At 50.0% G+C, this 17,588-nt stretch overlaps 1 protein-coding gene across 1 annotated transcript in view; it reads right to left on the bottom strand.

Annotated features, from left to right (window-relative positions):
* CTDSPL2 (CTD small phosphatase like 2) overlaps positions 1-17,083 on the bottom strand; it is a 29,185-nt gene extending 12,102 nt beyond the window's left edge. Inside the window, exons 1-2 of the mRNA XM_062501317.1 lie at positions 17,068-17,083; positions 368-576 (exon numbers count right to left, since the gene is read on the bottom strand). Coding sequence (XP_062357301.1) covers positions 368-559 — 192 coding nt within the window. The 5' untranslated portion in view covers positions 560-576; positions 17,068-17,083. The remainder of the gene's footprint in view (positions 1-367; positions 577-17,067) is intronic.
* Between the last annotated feature and the right edge of the window lie 505 nt (positions 17,084-17,588).

The following is a 17,588-nucleotide window of genomic DNA, read 5'->3' on the forward strand; positions in this document are numbered from 1 at the left end:
TTTTGAATAAAATTGCCAGAAATAGTCAAGAAATAAATGCTTACAGACTGGCTTTTCTAAGCTGTTAGTACTGTTGTTAGGATTCAAGGAATCTTTTAAATGGAAATTAAGAATGTACTGAATTTATCTGACATTTTCACAAAAAAACACCAGCTAATAAAGCCTGTAACTTATTGGGCTGTTAAATACACCTGCAACTGACTCCTGAATGTTTCAAAGTCTGCTTTACCTGACACACCTCACAGGCACTTGCTACCTTCCAATTCTTTACATTTTGCTTCCACCACGGGATTAATCCTTAACACAAGTGGTTTTCAATCAGATTTGAAGCGATTAAAAGCAAAGCAGGGCTCTGCAGCCCGCATACCTTGGGTGTGCTTCCTTTAATGAACTTTTTGATCGAGGACAAGAGGCCTGTGTCATTTTTGGGTGGTTTTCCCCCGCCGCCAGGTAAGGGCTCCTCCACCTCCGAGTGTTTCCGCTTGGCCCGCAGCGCGCGCTGCGTGTGCAGCTGGTTGGATTGCTGGGAAGCTTTCCGTGTCCTCAGCCTCATCTTCATGGGTGCCACATGGAAAGCTACAGAGGGAAGAAACAGGAATGCTTCCTTGAGGAAACGTCTCAAGCTGCAGCTCCTGGATCTGGAGGATTACGTAAAGCTGGGGGTGCTCCGGATGCATGGCAGTGAGAGGAACACCCTGAAAGAGGGACAAACTATGGGATCTGGTCATGGATACAGCACCCTGCAGCGAGAGCAGCACCCTGAAAGAGGGACAAACTATGGGATCTGGTCATGGATACAGCACCCTGCAGCGAGAGCAGCACCCTGAAAGAGGGACAAACTATGGGATCTGGTCATGGATACAGCACCCTGCAGTGAGAGCAGCACCCTGAAAGAGGGACAAACTATGGGATCTGGTCATGGATACAGCACCCTGCAGCGAGAGCAGCACCCTGAAAGAGGGACAAACTATGGGATCTGGTCATGGATACAGCACCCAGCACATCAGTGGCATCCCTCATTGGGGTGGGGAGGAATAATCAACCTGCTGAGAATGACAAAGTTGTGGCGGGTGGAAAGGACCTCTCAGGTCATGGAGGCCAACCTGAGAAGAATCACACCTTGTGAGCCAGGAGGGTGTCAACTGCCTTGGTGAAAGGATTGACTGTAGGGTGCTCATGTCTCCAGCCCCAGGTGTCTGGACTCTGTGACCCAGGAAGTTCTTTCCTCTCTCTGTTCCTCAAAATACTTCACTACAAGTCTCCAGTTAAACTTGAGATGAGGCATAAATGGAAATTCCTGTCAAGTGCTCCCAGAAGGAATCTTGAGCCTGTGCACTCAGAGTGGGTGAGGACAGGGCAGCGCTGCAAAGGAACCCAAACTGAGCTTCAACACAGCTGGGTTTGGGAATCCCATTACACCTTGGCAACACTCATGAAGGGCAGTAGTCATGAAAGCAGAGTAAAAGGCCATTCCAGGGAATGCATCCCATCTATCTCCAGCCTCCAAGTGGGCTGCTGCCATTGTCACAGCCGAGCCTCAGTCACTGCTCTCTGGGCTGGGGTCCTGCCTTCTGCAGCTGCCACAAATGGGCTGGTTTGTGGGGACTCCTTGTGCTTAAAATCATTCTTATGATGGATCAGGAGCAGAAAAATTAAGTAGCAAGAAAGCCATCTGAGGTGTAATGCACAGAAACACTGAAAATAAAGTAATTTGCCTTTCCTAGCTGAAATCATGACAAAAACCAGGTTTTTAAAGAAAATTCTATGCTTATTACTACAGGAATCAGTGCCTGCCTTTCTGGAGTCCACTTCGTGCAGATCTGATTGCTGCAGAGACAGAATAAACAGTCTGCAACATTTAACATAGAAATAATGTCACAACAGGTATGTTGTTTAGGAAAAGGCAATGGTGGCACTGGGATGAGTCACAGACAGGGAAATACTGGTAATACTTTTGAAAACCAGTCCCAAACCTGTTACACAGCTGTGTTTGTTCCCAGGCAAACCTCAATGACACAAAGGTGCTGCAGCTAACGAGGAACAGCCCAAGTACTGACACTGCTGTCACACACAGCAAGGAGAGCACCCCGTGGGTACTGCCAGGGGATGTTACACAGAATTACTGCGTGGAATATCCACCGTAACTGCCAGCAAACACGGGGGCATTTCCCACAGGTGCACGCTCAGCACTTCCATCAGTGGTCAGTGCAGCAACACAAGTTCAGTCCAAGTGTCCCCAGCACTGCAATGCCACCGCTCACACACGTCCCCAGGCGCCAAATCCACAGGGCTGTTCAACCTCTCCAGCAGCAGGGTCTCCAACACTGCTCTGGACAGCTGTGCCACAGCTGGAGAGCCCTTTCCATGATGAAATGTTCCTAAATATCCACCCTGGCCCAGCCTGAGGCCGTTCCCTCTGCTCCTGTCCCTGCTCCCTGGAGCAGATCCCAAATCCCCCCCGGCTGTCCCCTCCTGTCAGGGAGTTGTGCAGAGCCACAAGGTCCCCCCGATCCCCCTTTTCTCCAGGCTGAGCCCCTTTCCAGCTCCCTCAGAAGCTCCTCACAGGATTTATGTTCCAGATCCTTCCCCAGCCCTGGTGTCCTTGTCTGGACACACTCCAGCACCTCGGTGGCCTTGCTCCTGCTCCTTCCTCATTTCCTTCCAACAATCACTTCAGAGTTTGTCTCCTCCTCAGAGACCTGAGCAGCTCACTGAGATAAGAGGGAAATCCCTTCATTTTTATACCATCAAACCAGTTTACAAGGGGAACCAGCGGGCATGTGAGTCATGCAGCAGTGTCACTGAGGGACACAGCTGGACACCTCATAGTGAGGAGATGCATTCTGCACAGGACAGAGTGCAGGGATGGCAGGGATGGCAGCAGGGGGACACCAGGGATGGCAGCAGGGGGACACCAGGGATGGCAGCAGGGGGAGAGCAGTCACCGTGCTGGAGCCCTGGGCTCAGGAGGAGCCCCTGCCCTGCAGCCAGGTGAGCAGTGTGTGCGGGGCCAGCTCCAGCCATGGCACATGGAACACCAGCCCTGCTGCCCTCTGTGACCTCTGGGGCTGCCTGGGATGTCATGGAACCAGCGAGCTTGGACAGGACAGCCCTGAGTCTAACCACACCCCAGCACTGCAGGGCTACCACAGCCCCTGTCCCCAAGTGCCACATCCACAGGGATGGGACTCCAGCACCAGCCTGGGCAGCTGTGCCACAGCTGGAGAACTCCCAGTGAAGGAATTCTCCTTCATATCCACCCTGAGCTCCCCTGGCCCAGCCTGAGGCCGTTCCCTCTGCTCCTGTCCCTGTTCCCTGGAGCAGATCCCAAATCCCCCCAGCTGTCCCCTCCTGTCAGGGAGTTGTGCAGAGCCACAGGGTGCCCCCTGATCCCCCTTTTCTCCAGGCTGAGCCCCTTCCCAGCTTCCCCAGCCATTCCTAGGGCTCCAGCCCCTTCCAGGCACTGCCCTGGGCCTGTGCCCATGCTGCTGTATCAAGCACACGAAACAAATGTGTGTAAAATAGAATTAAAGAAAACTGTACAACAAGGAAAGGAGACTGACACTAGTGAAATTCCAATGTAGGAATGAAAATATCGCTTCAAATTTGCTGTACTATATGTTGCCTGATTTTTCCAGAACTGAAACAAATACCAGTCAGACAAAAGATGAACCAATTGAATATCTGTCAATGGTGAGTACACATTTATTCAGCAGGGAAATGCTCAGCTCCTCTGTGCAGCCCTGCCAGGGACTCCTTTGGCTCACTGCACATCCTGGGTATCAAGCCTGGGGTTATAAACATCTCTAATGGACTTAGCAACAGGTACCTACAATCCTCCCAGAGACAGGAGCTTGCTTTCCTGGCACTGGATCCAGTTGGTGAGGGAGTTTTTACTGAATTATAGTGGTGGCTCTTTCCTGAACCAGTCAAAATAATCAAGTCTAAACATGCAGGAGAATTTCCCCCCTCAGAGCTGCAGGATTTGGATTTCCCCAGCACTTGCCATCCCTGATGGGCCCAAAGGCACAGCCAGGTGACCAAGGACTGAGTCCAGGCTGGCACTGCCACCTCCACTGTGCCAGCCAGTTTTGCTCAGGGAAATCAACTCCCAAAACACCTTCTCTCTACAATAAACCCAGAATGAGTGTGGGGGAAAAAGAAAGGAGAAACCTTGCTCTTCAAGAGAGACTTATATGGCAAAGAAAGACTAAAAGGAATATTCAATCAATAATTTGCAGGATGGGCAAATAAAATGTAGGAGCTCTTAAGAAGCAGCAGCTGAAGGAGTTATGGCTGCAATAAATTCCATTTTCCTGAGTCCACACACACCAAGAGTCAGGCTCCCTACCTTGAGAATACTGCTGTTATTCCATGGCTCAGGTACACTGTACTTACAGGAAAGAAATTCCTGTGAATGACTCATACTTCAAACTGAGAACACACCTCCACAGAATCTGCACTTAGGGATGGTTTATTTCCCACCACATATGACACTGCTGTTTTCTCTACTTTCCCCCAAACTATTAAAAAGGAAAATTAGGTGAGGCACATCTAATTACAGGGTTTAGAGCTGTCTTATACAGGAAAAGGTTGGAGATGGTAAAAGAACAATGGTGAAGAACAATAGGAAGAGATAAGTGACAAGAAAATTCAAAACTACAGTGTAGAACAAATTCTCCATTCAGTTTGGCACTCAGGAATAACACTGAGCTGCCACCACAGAAATCCATCCATCCCAAGCCTCCAAACCACAGCAGCTCCAGAGGATTCAGACAACTTGAACATGCCCAGAGAGTGACTTTGGGGACAGCAACACAGGAGGTGAAAAACTTCTATTTATTTATCTGGGGCTTTTCCTGAAACATTGTTTTTTACACAAAGTCAAGACAGTAAATTATTTTTAATAAAATAATTTTTTATAAAATTTAATTGTTTAAATTTTGAGCATCGAGGCATGGTGTAAACAGAGATGGAGACGTGACCAACTGCACAAAGCTGTGACCTGGCCCCAGATTTAACAGCAGTGACAAGTAAGGGACTGAAGTGGAGGCAGTTTTGGTGTCCCAGTGCCCAGCTGGCACACACCTCCCTGCTGAGATGTGTGTGCTACCTTCAGCCATCCCTGCGGGGTCACAGGCACAGGAACCCAGAGCAGAGATTTTGTTCACTTTCCTCCCAAACGAGTCATGCCAGAGGTGTTTCATCAGCACATTTCTGTGATGTGACCCAGATTTCAGGGTGAGGAAACATCCCAAGGAGGAGCTGTGCTCCCAGAGCTGCCTGGGATCCACCACAGCGTGCTCAGGATGCTCTCAGGGAGCACAGACCCTGCTGGTGTCCTCACAGCCCTGGAGCCACGGACAGGGAAGGGACAGGGCAGGGCTGGGGACAGAGCAGTGAACAGTGACACAGCAGCCACCCTGGGGTCCCCAGCACCAGGACAACGACTGCACAGGCAGGTAAAGCCTTCAGCCAGCCCTAGAGCACTTCACTCACCTCAGGGAAATACTCTTTGTTAGCTCAGCATGTTGAGACTCCTCTCCTTCAGCGACTCTTGGTCTTTTTTAACAAACTTATTCTCCTTCCCTAGAAAATCACAGCCATTTCATGTCACTCCAGCAGATGTTATTTCATATTTTCCAATGTATTGCGTGCACTACTTGCCACTCCTCTCCAATCTTTAGGTGTGTTTTTCTGCCACTGCAGAACTGAGAGAGCAGTAAACCAGGAAACCTGACTCAAAGCAGTCTGGAAGTAATGCCAGGCTGGGGTAGGTGAAAGCAAAATAAAAAGGCACTGATTCATTAGAATAGCAGATCACCCCATATGTGCTATTCAGATGTTGGTGCTGGGTTATGAAATCTGGATGAATGTATAAAGAAACCACGAGTTCCACCAAAACAACAGCGAGGAATTACAACTACCAAAGGCACCTCTAAATTCTCCCTGTTTCACTGAAAGCTCATTTTCTGCTCCTCCCCACCTTCCAGGGCACTAAATCATTTCCATCTGAAACAAAGTCCTACTTGAAATCCTTGGTCTTCAGTCGCCCTGCTCTAACCCTGCTCCCTCAGGACATCTACCTTGTGCTCACTTCTACTCTCCCAAAGTTTGAGCATCTCCCCTAAAACAAACACATCCTTAGAAGGATTTTGCCAAAGAAGGATGGCAGCTTTTTACAACTGGCCTCAACAGAAAACAGATCTTCTGTTCCTTTATTTTTCTGCTCTAGCCATCATATTTCTGTTTTGCCATTGCTTTGCTAGTGAAGCTTTGTTTTGATTATACCAAATGCATTTGGAACTGAAAGTTTATTCCCTCCCAGCCAAGATATTTTTCTCTTTGCTCTGAGGGTACACGCTGGTAATTAATTCAGTCTTTCCAGTTTGTGTCACACTAAGCAAGGAGGAAACTTGGAGAAGTGGGGTGAGCATGGGACAGCAAAGCTCAGAGCAGAACCCCAAAAGCTGCTGCAGAAAGAAGAACCTGTGTCCAACCCCTGGTGCTGCCAGGATGAAACTTTCACCTGAGCCACCTGCGGATCTTGCAGGGCTCCTGAGAGCTGGGGAAAGGGAAGGGCTGCAGGGTTTAGGGCTCCAGAGAAGCAGCACTGCTCCTGCACTGCTGCGATTCTGGGAGGGCCCAGCTGTCCCCAGGCTCCCTGGACATTTAATCCACACTGCCAGGCACACAGCAGCCTATTTCTGGAAGTCAAGTCCCTGGCACAGCCTGTGGCACAGACAGGTTGCAAACACTTCCTGAACAAACCTTCCAGGATGTTGTGTGACACAAAACAGTCCTGAGGAGTTACTTGTTCTAATTGTTCTGCTCACCTATATTACTTATCTTTTTAATTAAAAATACAAAACTAAACAGAAACAAGCAGATGAATACGCTTGTGTTGAACTATGGAAGCCACGGAGTAATTCCTGTGTTTGTGAGGAGAATCTAGGAATTCCTGCAAGGTCTGCACAGCACAGATCTGTCTTTGCTTAACTCCACCAGAAAATCTGATCCTGCTCCCTGCACCTGAATCCTCCTGAGGATCACAGGCACAATCACATATCCCCGAGGACCTTGTCAGGCTGCTGTCTTCTAAAGGGATAGATAAGGGGTCTGGCTGCTCCTTTGGCCTTAAAAATAGCAGACTATTTTTACTGCAGGATAAAGACTCTTTCAATGATAATATGATTCTCATTGTCCTGGCAAACACTTGCCTTGGTACCTTGTATCCCTTCAGAACCTTTCACAAGAGGTTAAAATCCTTGCACCTGCCTTCCCTGATTTAAAATTAAAGAAATCAACCAACTGTTTTGTTAAAAAAGGGAGATATTCCAGCACAGTCAGGATTTGTATTGCTCAGTGTCCACACAAAGTTTAAACTAATCATTTTCCCTTATGAATACATGCTGAATTAATCCTGACTCTTTCATAGCCCGTCCTGGCTTCTTTCCTGCACGGAAAACTTCATTCTTACAAAATTACAAACCTGAGATTAATTTGTGCATGTACCCGAGTTAAAACTGACATGAAAATAAGTTCTGAAGGTTTAACAGCTGTACTCATTTGTGAGTGATACTATGTTTTTACCCTCAAAACATAATATTGAGACATGATGAACTTGAAACTCATCCAGTCTCAAAAACTTGCCTGAAATGAATTTCAGGGACCCACCTGATTCCATCAAAGTGAAGCTGTTTTATACATTTTATTTGTACTCTTCTCTCCCCCCCCCCCCCCTTTTATTTTGGGTGGAAAATCCACAAGGAAAAGAAACAAAACAAGCCTTATTGCCTACTCAATGGAAAGTTATAGGAAGTTTCTGCTCAATATTCCAATAATACAAAGTATAATAAGCACAAGCTACCAAAGACAACAGAAATTGTGTAGGGTAGAACTGCCCTGCATCCACACTGTAACGTTTCCAGCCAATTTCATCCTGAATTTCACTTATTTCCTTCACAAGATAATCACCTCCAGGTTGGTCTAATGTATCTCTGTCCCTTGGAAATAATGAAATAACAACTTGCTGGCTGGGAAGCAGCAGCTCTGGCTCTGGGAACAGCCAGGGAATTGCTCTGAGTGAGGACGTGGTGCCTGACTTTGGGAATTTGAGCTGGGCAAAAGGGGATTGGTCACCTGGAGCACAGATTTGTGAGTGGGGTAGTGCCCTGATGTCCACACACAAGATAAAAATCCCTGCTGAGGGGTCCTAAAGCACCGAAGTCAGCAGGAACAAGCAGTGCTGTTATCACTGGCAGCTTACAGGGCTGCTGGATTCGCTTCCAGCCATTCCCCCAGGAGTGAGCCTGGCCTCTCCATCAAACCCCCTGCGATGAAAAAAGCACCAAGGCACCTTCCAAAGCAATGAGACTTGACAGTGGGCAATGTATCACATTGCAAAGCAGCTACATTAGAATTTGGGAAAATTTTCCAGACACTGAGGAGACCTGAGTCAACTTAAATAACAAATTTAATGCAAGTTACCTTAAACACCTGAGAAATACTTGAAAGGAGTTAGCTGTCACCTCTGTGCCACGTGCTACATGACAGAGCACACATCACTTGTCACCAGCAGTGCTGAAGAAACAACTCAGCAAAATTGTGGCAGAGTAGAAATGCTTCAATGGAGGTAAAAGGAATGCTTTAGAATTCCCATTCCTCCTTTCCCTCCATCCCTCCTGCAGCTCCTGGGGCAGCTCTGGCACTCTGCTGACCCAGGCTGGAGTGTTCCCACACAGGAACAGGGGCTGGAATAAAAGCATGGGGAAAGGACACTTTTACAGCATGGGCTTCATTTGCTCACTGCACTCTTGGATGGGCTCTGTCCTTCAGCATGGAAACACTGGTCAGCTTTTCTACAGAAAATAACGTTTATCCAATGGCAACTGTCTGTGTGTCTGTCAGTCCTCCCTGGGAAATGCAGAACTCAGCATCAACCCAGTGCCACAGAGGAACAGAACTTTTAAATATAATCAGCTCCTACAGGGTTTCTGGAAATTCAAACCGGTGTAGGTAAGACAGACCCTTCCAAGCAAGATCCCAAGCAAGCAAATAAAAAAAGGCCAGGGATCAGTCCTTACCCCTCACCAGCCTGGCTACACACAGCCACATTCCACCTTTGCTTCCTTGCTTAGCCCACCTCTGGAACATTTGAAAACTGGTACATTAAAGCAGGAATGAAAGCAAATTGCTTGCTTCATCCTTTCGGTATCATGTCAGTTATAAAACAGAACTTAGTGTTGTTTTAATTCTCTTTGAACACAGAGGACAAGCAAAGCCCACCCACCTGGGTTTAAAGCAGCATCTCCTGCAGAGCTGGGTGCAGGAGCAGGGGAGGAGCAGAGCTGAGCAGCACATGGAACCCCCAAACCCCATCCTGGCAAGTAGAAATCTGCACAGACTCTCAGTGCTTTGCCTCCATCCTGTGGGTGCTGACTGGGGGCTCTGAACCCTCTTTTACAGCTTTTTGCACTGCTGCCATGGTTCCCCCCTGCTTTCCCCAGGGCTTAACAGAACACAAGTGCTGTGGCATCCTCTGCCAGGGGGCTGGGACACAGACCTGGCCCCTGTGAAGTTTGGGAAAACCTCCCCTGCCCCACTCCCAGTGCTCTGCTCTAAGTGGGGCCCTGTGCAGGATGTGAGAGCCTCAGGTAAAACCCAGAGCCACAGAGAACATCCCACAGGTGACACCACCATCCCCAGCTCTGGGTGTCACCACCATCCCATCCCATCCCAAATCCCATCCCATCCCATCCCAAATCCCATCCCATCCCAAATCCCATCCCAAATCCCATCCCATCCCAAATCCCATCCCAAATCCCATCCCAAATCCCATCCCATCCCATCCCAAATCCCATCCCAAATCCCATCCCAAATCCCATCCCAAATCCCATCCCATCCCATCCCAAATCCCATCCCAAATCCCATCCCATCCCATCCCAAATCCCATCCCAAATCCCATCCCAAATCCCATCCCAAATCCCATCCCATCCCAAATCCCATCCCAAATCCCATCCCATCCCATCCCAAATCCCATCCCATCCCATCCCATCCCAAATCCCATCCCAAATCCCATCCCATCTCATCCCATCCCATCCCAAATCCCATCCCATCCCATCCCAAATCCCATCCCATCCCAAATCCCATCCCATCCCAAATCCTATCCCATCCCATCCCATCCCCAGCTCTGGGTGTCCCCACAGACCCAACAGTGCCCCCAGGGAACCACAGAGCAGCAGGGATTTATCAGCACACTCACTTCAGTGCACAACCAAACACAAATTATCAAACACACATGCCTTTTTTTTTTTTTAACCCTGTAATTGTGACAAACATGAGCCTCTGGAATTCCCATGAATAGGAGCACTGCTCACACCTCAGAGCCCCAGCCAGCAGGGAACAGAAATCCAGCAAGCACAGAAAGAGCAGGAACCCTCTCAAAATGACTTTTTCATTTGGAAAGCACATACCACCAATGACAAACGTTTATTTTCTAATCTTAAACTATTTCATAGCTTGGAACCCTATTATGTTAATTGACTTAGGCCATTTCTATATTAACTATAAATCTTTGATATGGAACATTATCAAACCTTTTCAGGTATATAATAAACTAATCTACTGTCAAAAGAGAATTATCTTCAAATAAGTCCAACAGGGTAATTACAGCTAGCAATTAATTCTGACATCTCTTCACCTGAACCTGGATCTCTGCAGTCCACTTTTCCAACTGAGCTCCCAAAGACCTTTCTCTTTTTCTCTTCAAAGTACCAATGAGCTTCCCAGTCCCTAAGCAACACAAAAGGACCCTAAACCCAGTAATTACAGTTGTTTAGCAATATTATTTTAGCTACAATTAAGTCCTCCAAAGTTTCTTCCAAGTCTTTATTTTTAAGAACATAAAAGCATCAAGACTACACTAAATTTATTTTCTCCTGTAATCTTTATCATTTCTGGCCTGATAAGCAAAATAAACAAGCTTTTCTGATTGTATTTAAATTGCTTTAACTACAACTGCTTGATCTTGACACGAGCTGAAGGTGTCAGACAAACTGAGGTAGGTAATTCAATCAAATACACTGTAGTTAAATCCCACATTCACAATGCCTGCAAGTACCTTGAACGTTCTTGTAATGTATTAAATGTAATACATTCTTGTAATGTATTAAACACTTCTTTTACTTTTTGCACACTGTTTTTCCCCTCTGAAAACAAGCCCTAAACCTTCAGTTCAAGCTCTGCCTTGCTCTGGCAAGCCCCAGCACAGAGCTAACGTGGAGCTGTCTCAGTCCCTGTTTTCCTTTCTGAGCTCTGACCATCACTCATCCTTGAGCTGGGGCACATCCCAGGACCAGGAGCTCACCTCACCTGTAGCATTTCCCTCTCTCCCTCCCAGGTGGATGGGCATTGGGTACCAGGCAGCACCCACCAGCCCAGAGCACTGCTCCCTATGAAAATAAACCTCCTGTGCCTAAAGGAGCTCCCCCAGGATGGGAAAATGAGAGAAGCTTCCAGGACAGGGAGGAGAGAGAAGCAGCTCAGGAGCTGTTACATCCTCTGGAAGGGACATTGCAGGATGAAACAAGGGCAGGTCCTGGCTGTCACCTGGAGCCAGGTGACCCCTCCTCCCTGCAACAGGGCACACTCCAAACACAGCAGGGCCTGGATGGAAAGCAGAGAGGGGCGAGCCTGGAGGGAACTGAAGAGGTGAAGGGAAATCCCAGCACAGGGTAAGGAACACACACGCCCCTGTGCTGAGCACAGCACCCCAAAGCTCTGCCTAGACTAAGGAAACCTGTGCTGGGCTGGGTCTAGCCCGTGCCATCTGTGGGAGAAGGGCAGGGAAAAGGGAATTCTGCTGTTCCCTGGGCAGCCAAGGAGCCCCTGCCTGCCTGGGGTTCCCCACTAACCAGGCTGCTGCTGTGGGGCCAGGAAAGCCCTTGTGGTACAGCCTCAGCCTTAGACCGAATTACCTTCCTTCCTCTAATTAGCACCTCCTAAAGTACAGGGTAAATCAAAGCAATCGTGGCTTACAATGGCCTAGGGTGAGCTGAGTTATGATTTAGACTGAATTGGTGCAGCACAGGCCAAACTGCTGAGAACAACTGCTCTGATTTGATCAGAGTTCCTGTTACTTTATTAACTTAAATTAGCTATTCCCAAACACAGCCTAAACAAGGACAGGATCCCTCCCTTCCCTGGGAGGCTTTGAGGATGCACCCTGCAGCATCACCTTCCTGGCCCTGTTCTGCTGCTAACAACACTCCTGTTTATACATTTAAGGTAATTCATTTACAGGTAGGTTCTAATCCAAATGCTTCAGAGTCCTAGATTCTTTTCTCCTGCTTACACTTGGGATATTGGCAGTGACCAGTAGGATGTATTTTTTGTAATTGTGCTTCTTTAAGTAAGTATCCATAGCTTATTTTCCAGATGCTGTGGAGTTAACAGCTCCTTTCAGGTAAACTTATTTTCATGTCAGTATTACACTTAAATTACACTGCTACACTGAATACTATGAACACAGAACTGTTTTTCATGTACTGAAACACTATACTGTGTTTCATGTATCCTAACTAGACTCCTCCCCCACCAAAAAGGAATTCTGAATTCAGACACGTTAGGACTGTTAGTGATAACTTCTATTTCCATCTTCTCTCTTCTGTAACTCCAGCACGAGCATCACTTGGTGGGCAGCGGATCCTTGGTGGATCTAGTGCAGCACAGGCACCTCCTACATGGGTTATTTCAGGGTTATTTTTAGCAGGATGCACAGAAATCTTACTGATGGGGCTGGACTCTGAAAAGTTGCCCATGGGGAGCTGTTTTTTGAATGTCCCAACAGCAGAGATCAGTGTGCTGCTGAGTTAGCCCAGTCCACCAGCAGCTGCACATTTCCTTCCCCTGGGCTTGGCCACACATGCTGGGATTGCCATAACCACTGACCCATCAGACAGGGAAACTGAGGCAGCAAAGGAGCAATGCTGGCAGCACTGCAGGCTATGCTCAACTCCCTGGTTTCCTACAGCAGATTCTCCTGACAAGGGCTTTCCTTGGATCACAGGATCCGTGAGAGAACTTATCACTTAAGAAGTTAAGAGCACCTTAATCAAAGTAATTACTGAAACTGATCTGATTGGGAAGCAATTTATTTACAAAAAGTTAGGACTGCCAACTGGGAAGCTCTGACCCAACCCCTGAGCTGATTGCTTTAGATGTGGATGATTTCCCACTTAATTTTTCAAGTGCTATTGAAAATGTCTTCATCTGTGAATGTCAAATATTTATTTTTCTCAAACACTAAATAACGGCCATCTAGGCATCTCAACATGTAAATAACACGTTAGATTGGCTGTCAAGCACCTGGGTGAATGTGAGTTTCTCTGAAGCAATCAGAAGAGCTGCACCTCACTGCAGCTCCAGGGAATGCCCCGGGGACAGAGGCTGGCACTGCCACATCCTGCCTGGGAGAGCTCCTCTTCAACCAGGTGCTGAGAGCTTGTTCTTCCCTCCCAGGATCCCAGCAACGGCTCCATTTGAACAGTCTGCCCCCTGAAAATCACAACCCATGGTGAATTTGATTAATCAGCTCCGCACTTGCAGTGCGTATTTGCATTTTCTGAAGAGTTAGTTGGGATGTACCAACATCAAATCACAGAACCGTAGAATGGGTTGGGTTGGGAGGGACCTTAAAGCTGATCCTGTTCCAGCCCCTGCCATGGCAGGGACACTTTCCACTGTCCTAGATTGTTCCAATCCCAGTGTCCAGCCTGGCCTTGGGCACTGCCAGGGATCCAGGGACAGCCACAGCTGCTCTGGGCACCCTGTGACAAGTGCCCACGCTTCCAAGGAACAATTCCTGCCCAATACCCCATCCAGCCCTGCCCTCTGGCAGTGGGAGCCATGCCCTGTGTCCTGTCTCTCCAAACCCTTGTCCCCAGTCTCTGTCCATCCCTCTTGTCGGCTCCTTCAGGTCCTGGCAGGCCACAGTTCCATCACCCTGAAGCTTCTCTTCTCCAGGCTGAACAGCCCCATTTCTGCCAGGCTTCCCCGACAGCAGGAGCTCCTCCATCCCCCTGAGCACCCTGGTGGTCTCCTCTGCTCTCAGTCCAACAGGTCCCTCCTGAGCTGGGAACCCCAGAGCTGGAAACAGCACCCCAGGAACTTTTCATACACAACAGACAAAAAACAACATTCTATGTAAAATGTGCAAGAGATGGTGACAGCGATTTAGGGGCCAGTAAATGAAGGAATTTCATTCAGACTTGGTCCTCTACTTTCTGGGCTCAGAGGAGTAAGAATCATCATCTAGATCTACTCTCAGTGATGCATCAGAATTATGTGATCTACTCTCAGTGATGAATGAGAAAGGCACTTGTGGAGAGGAATACTCCTGAGGAATTAGGGAATAAGGATGGGGTGTGTGTGAGGGGGCAGACTTCCAATCTGGGATAATCTTAGGGGTTCTGCACTGACATTTCCAAAGTCCAAAACCCATCACACATCCCTAGGGATTGGCTTCCCTAGGGAGACCAGCCTGAAAACTCACGGATGGGGCAGAACTTGGGCAGGGTTTGGGCAGGGCACAGCTGCACACCATGACCTGGAAAAGGGTCGTACATTCCACATTCAGCTGTGATCCTGAAATGATCAGGATGATGCTCTGGAACCCCAAGGTACCGCCCCAAAAGGGCGAGAGGTCTCAAGTCCCTCTCAGAGCACACATATGTCTAGAAATACAAAGGAATTTTAAATTTCTGTCAAATTCCAGTCCTGCTTCATGCATCCTGCTTCCACAGACTCCCAGAATGGCTGAGGTAGGAAGGGAACTCTGGAGTTTCTCTTGTGGAATCCCCCTGCTCAAGCTTTTCTTGCAAGTTCTTGCCAAAATAGTTCAGCCTGACTTTCAGAATGCTTTTTACAAAAAATGTGCAAGTGCTCCAAGTTATTCTTCCACTTACACCTGTGGAAAACCTTCTTCCACAGGAATGAAATATGTGCATAGAAATCTGTCAAAAAGAGCATATGTGATGCTTAAAGTCTCCTCCAAACACGATTCCTGTTGGTGTCAACCTCACGGCACTACAAGAGACCAAAGAAAAGCCAAAGCACTATGGAAAAACTTGGGAAGGTGAAGACTCAGTTTCCTTTTGAATTCAGAAAACTTTCTCTGTTTTTTTTAACTGCTTAATTATCAGACAGTGTCACATCCTTGTGCTGGGGAATCACCACCCTGGAAGGGAGTCACCAACACTGGCGGTGCAAGGCTGGGGATAGGAAATCACCTTTCAGTGCTGAAATGCACGTGGGGCCCCAGCACAGGTGGAATGTTTACATCCTCAGAAAAACGACCCAACTGTCCCATTCAATCTCCAGGGCAGACTGACAGGGGAGTTTTTCTTTAATAAAGAACTTTGATGAAACAGGAATGTCAGCTTTAGTGCGCGCTGCACTGACTGGAACAGGATCAAAACTTAGTTCCACACGATGTTTTCAGGGGAAAAGAGGAGAATGTTTCATGGAATTTAAGTCGGGATTTGGCTTGCATCCTAGAACATATATCTTGTTATGAAAACTGCTGAAACACTTTTAAGTGGGCAAGCCATAAGTGTCCTTGGAGCTATCCAGTCAACTGGAAGTCACACAGGCAGAACCTCCTGAAGTAGAAAAGCCTGAAATTGGGAGGGGGGGGTGAGGGAGGGGCAAGTAATCTTGGAATCCTATCTGTTATCCGGAACGGCTCCCTTGTGCCTACAGCACGAAGTAGTTACAACTTGTTTTCTGCTATTGTCACAGATCCAGGACGTTACTCTGGCTAAATCATAATCTCTTCCTGCCTCAGTTCATCCATGTGCAAACCTGGCTCGCTAACTCTTACCTTAATGTGTCATGGGGCTTAATTAATAACACTTAGGTCTTTTAAGTCCTCTACAAACATTAACTACTTCTTGTAACAACTCTCCAAGGTATTATTATCCCCATTTTACTCATGGAGAAACGGCAGAAGAGGTTGTCACTTGCCCAAGGCAACAGAGTAATAGTTGTATTTAGAGATCCTCTTCCTCTTTGGTCTACTCTAACAGTGGAAGGCAAAGACAATAACGACAAACTCGGAATCACTTTTAGAAGTCCACCACAAACACCTGGAAGACGATGGAAAATCCCTCCCAGAAAAAATAGGCTTGGGAGCAGAAGAAGCATCACGACCGTCAGCAGAGAGAACGAAGCACCCTGGCCAGACCTAGGCTTGAGCTCACCCAAACAGCCACACAGAAACAGGCAGACCTGTCCTCTCGAGCGCTCTAAAGTACCATAAAATTGAGCAACAGGCTTGTACAGTGCTCTCCACTAACACCGAGCGAGCAGATAATCAACGTGGTATGCAGCACGCTAATTCCTTCCGCCGCGTTCCCGGCAGGGACCGGCAATGCCAATAACGGCGCTGGACGGCGGGGGTCCCGCACGGTGCCGGCGCGGCCGCCGCCCCCACCGCTGACAGCGGTGACGAGTTGGCGTCCCCCGAGCTGACATCCCCGGAGCCGCCGTCGGGAGCCCTGCCCGGGCAGCCCGGCAGCCGCCCCCGCCGCGCCCGCAGCGCTCGCCCCGGGGCCGGTCGGTGACAGGCGCGTCCGGCGCTGCCGCCCCGGCGGCGACAACACCACCAGCAACAGGCGCGTCCTGCGCGGGACCCGGGCGGGCACGGCCCGCGACGCGCCCGCAGCGCTGCGGCTCCGGCCCGGCCCCGGGGCGCGGGACGGGCCGGGCGGGCGGGACCCGCCGCGGGCCCGGGCCTGGAGGGGCGGGCGGGGGGTGTCAGGCGGGGTGACACCGCTCCGCCGCTCCGCGCGGCAGGGCCGGCCCGGCGGGGCCGCGGCCGGGGCTCGCCCGGGGCTCCGCGGCGGCCGCGGGGGGCGAGCGGGGGGAACGCGGTCGCGTCCGCGGGCGGCGGGCCCGCGGCGGGCGGGCCCCGAGGGGACATCCCGCCGGTCACTCGGAGCGGCCACCCCGCGCCCCCCACCTGAGCCCGAGCTGGGACCCGCGCGGCTCCGCCGCGTCACTCACCTGCGGGAGCGGGGGCCGGGGAGCGGCGCCGCGGGGCCGCGCTGCGGGCGGGCGGGCGGGCGGAGGGTGCTGGCGGCGGCGGCGGGTCCGCGCTCCGGGCGCTCGGCGCTCAGCGCTCAGTCGCCATTTCCCGCCTACCGACCCGCTGCACCGCACCGAGGGACCCGGATGGCAGCGGGGCCGCCGCGCAGGCGCGCCCGGCCGGGGGAGGGGGCCGGGCCGGGGCAGGCCGGGAAGGAGGGAACGGGGCCTGGTGCGGCGGCGGAGCGGGCGGGATCGGAACCGGCATCGGCATCGGCATCGGCACCGGGATCGGGATCGGGATCGGAGTCGGTACGGGGAGCCCAGCGCCAGAGGTGCCTCGGCGGGGGAGGTGCGACCGCTGCGGTGTCCTGGAGCCGGGCCGGGGGAGAGGAGAGGAGAGGAGAGGAGAGGAGAGGAGAGGAGAGGAGAGGAGAGGAGAGGAGAGGAGAGGAGAGGAGAGGAGAGGAGAGGGTGAGGGTCCCAGGCCTGCCCGGCGG

The sequence above is a fragment of the Cinclus cinclus genome, chromosome 13 (assembly GCF_963662255.1).
Source record: "Cinclus cinclus chromosome 13, bCinCin1.1, whole genome shotgun sequence".
Taxonomy (NCBI): Eukaryota; Metazoa; Chordata; class Aves; order Passeriformes; family Cinclidae; genus Cinclus; species Cinclus cinclus.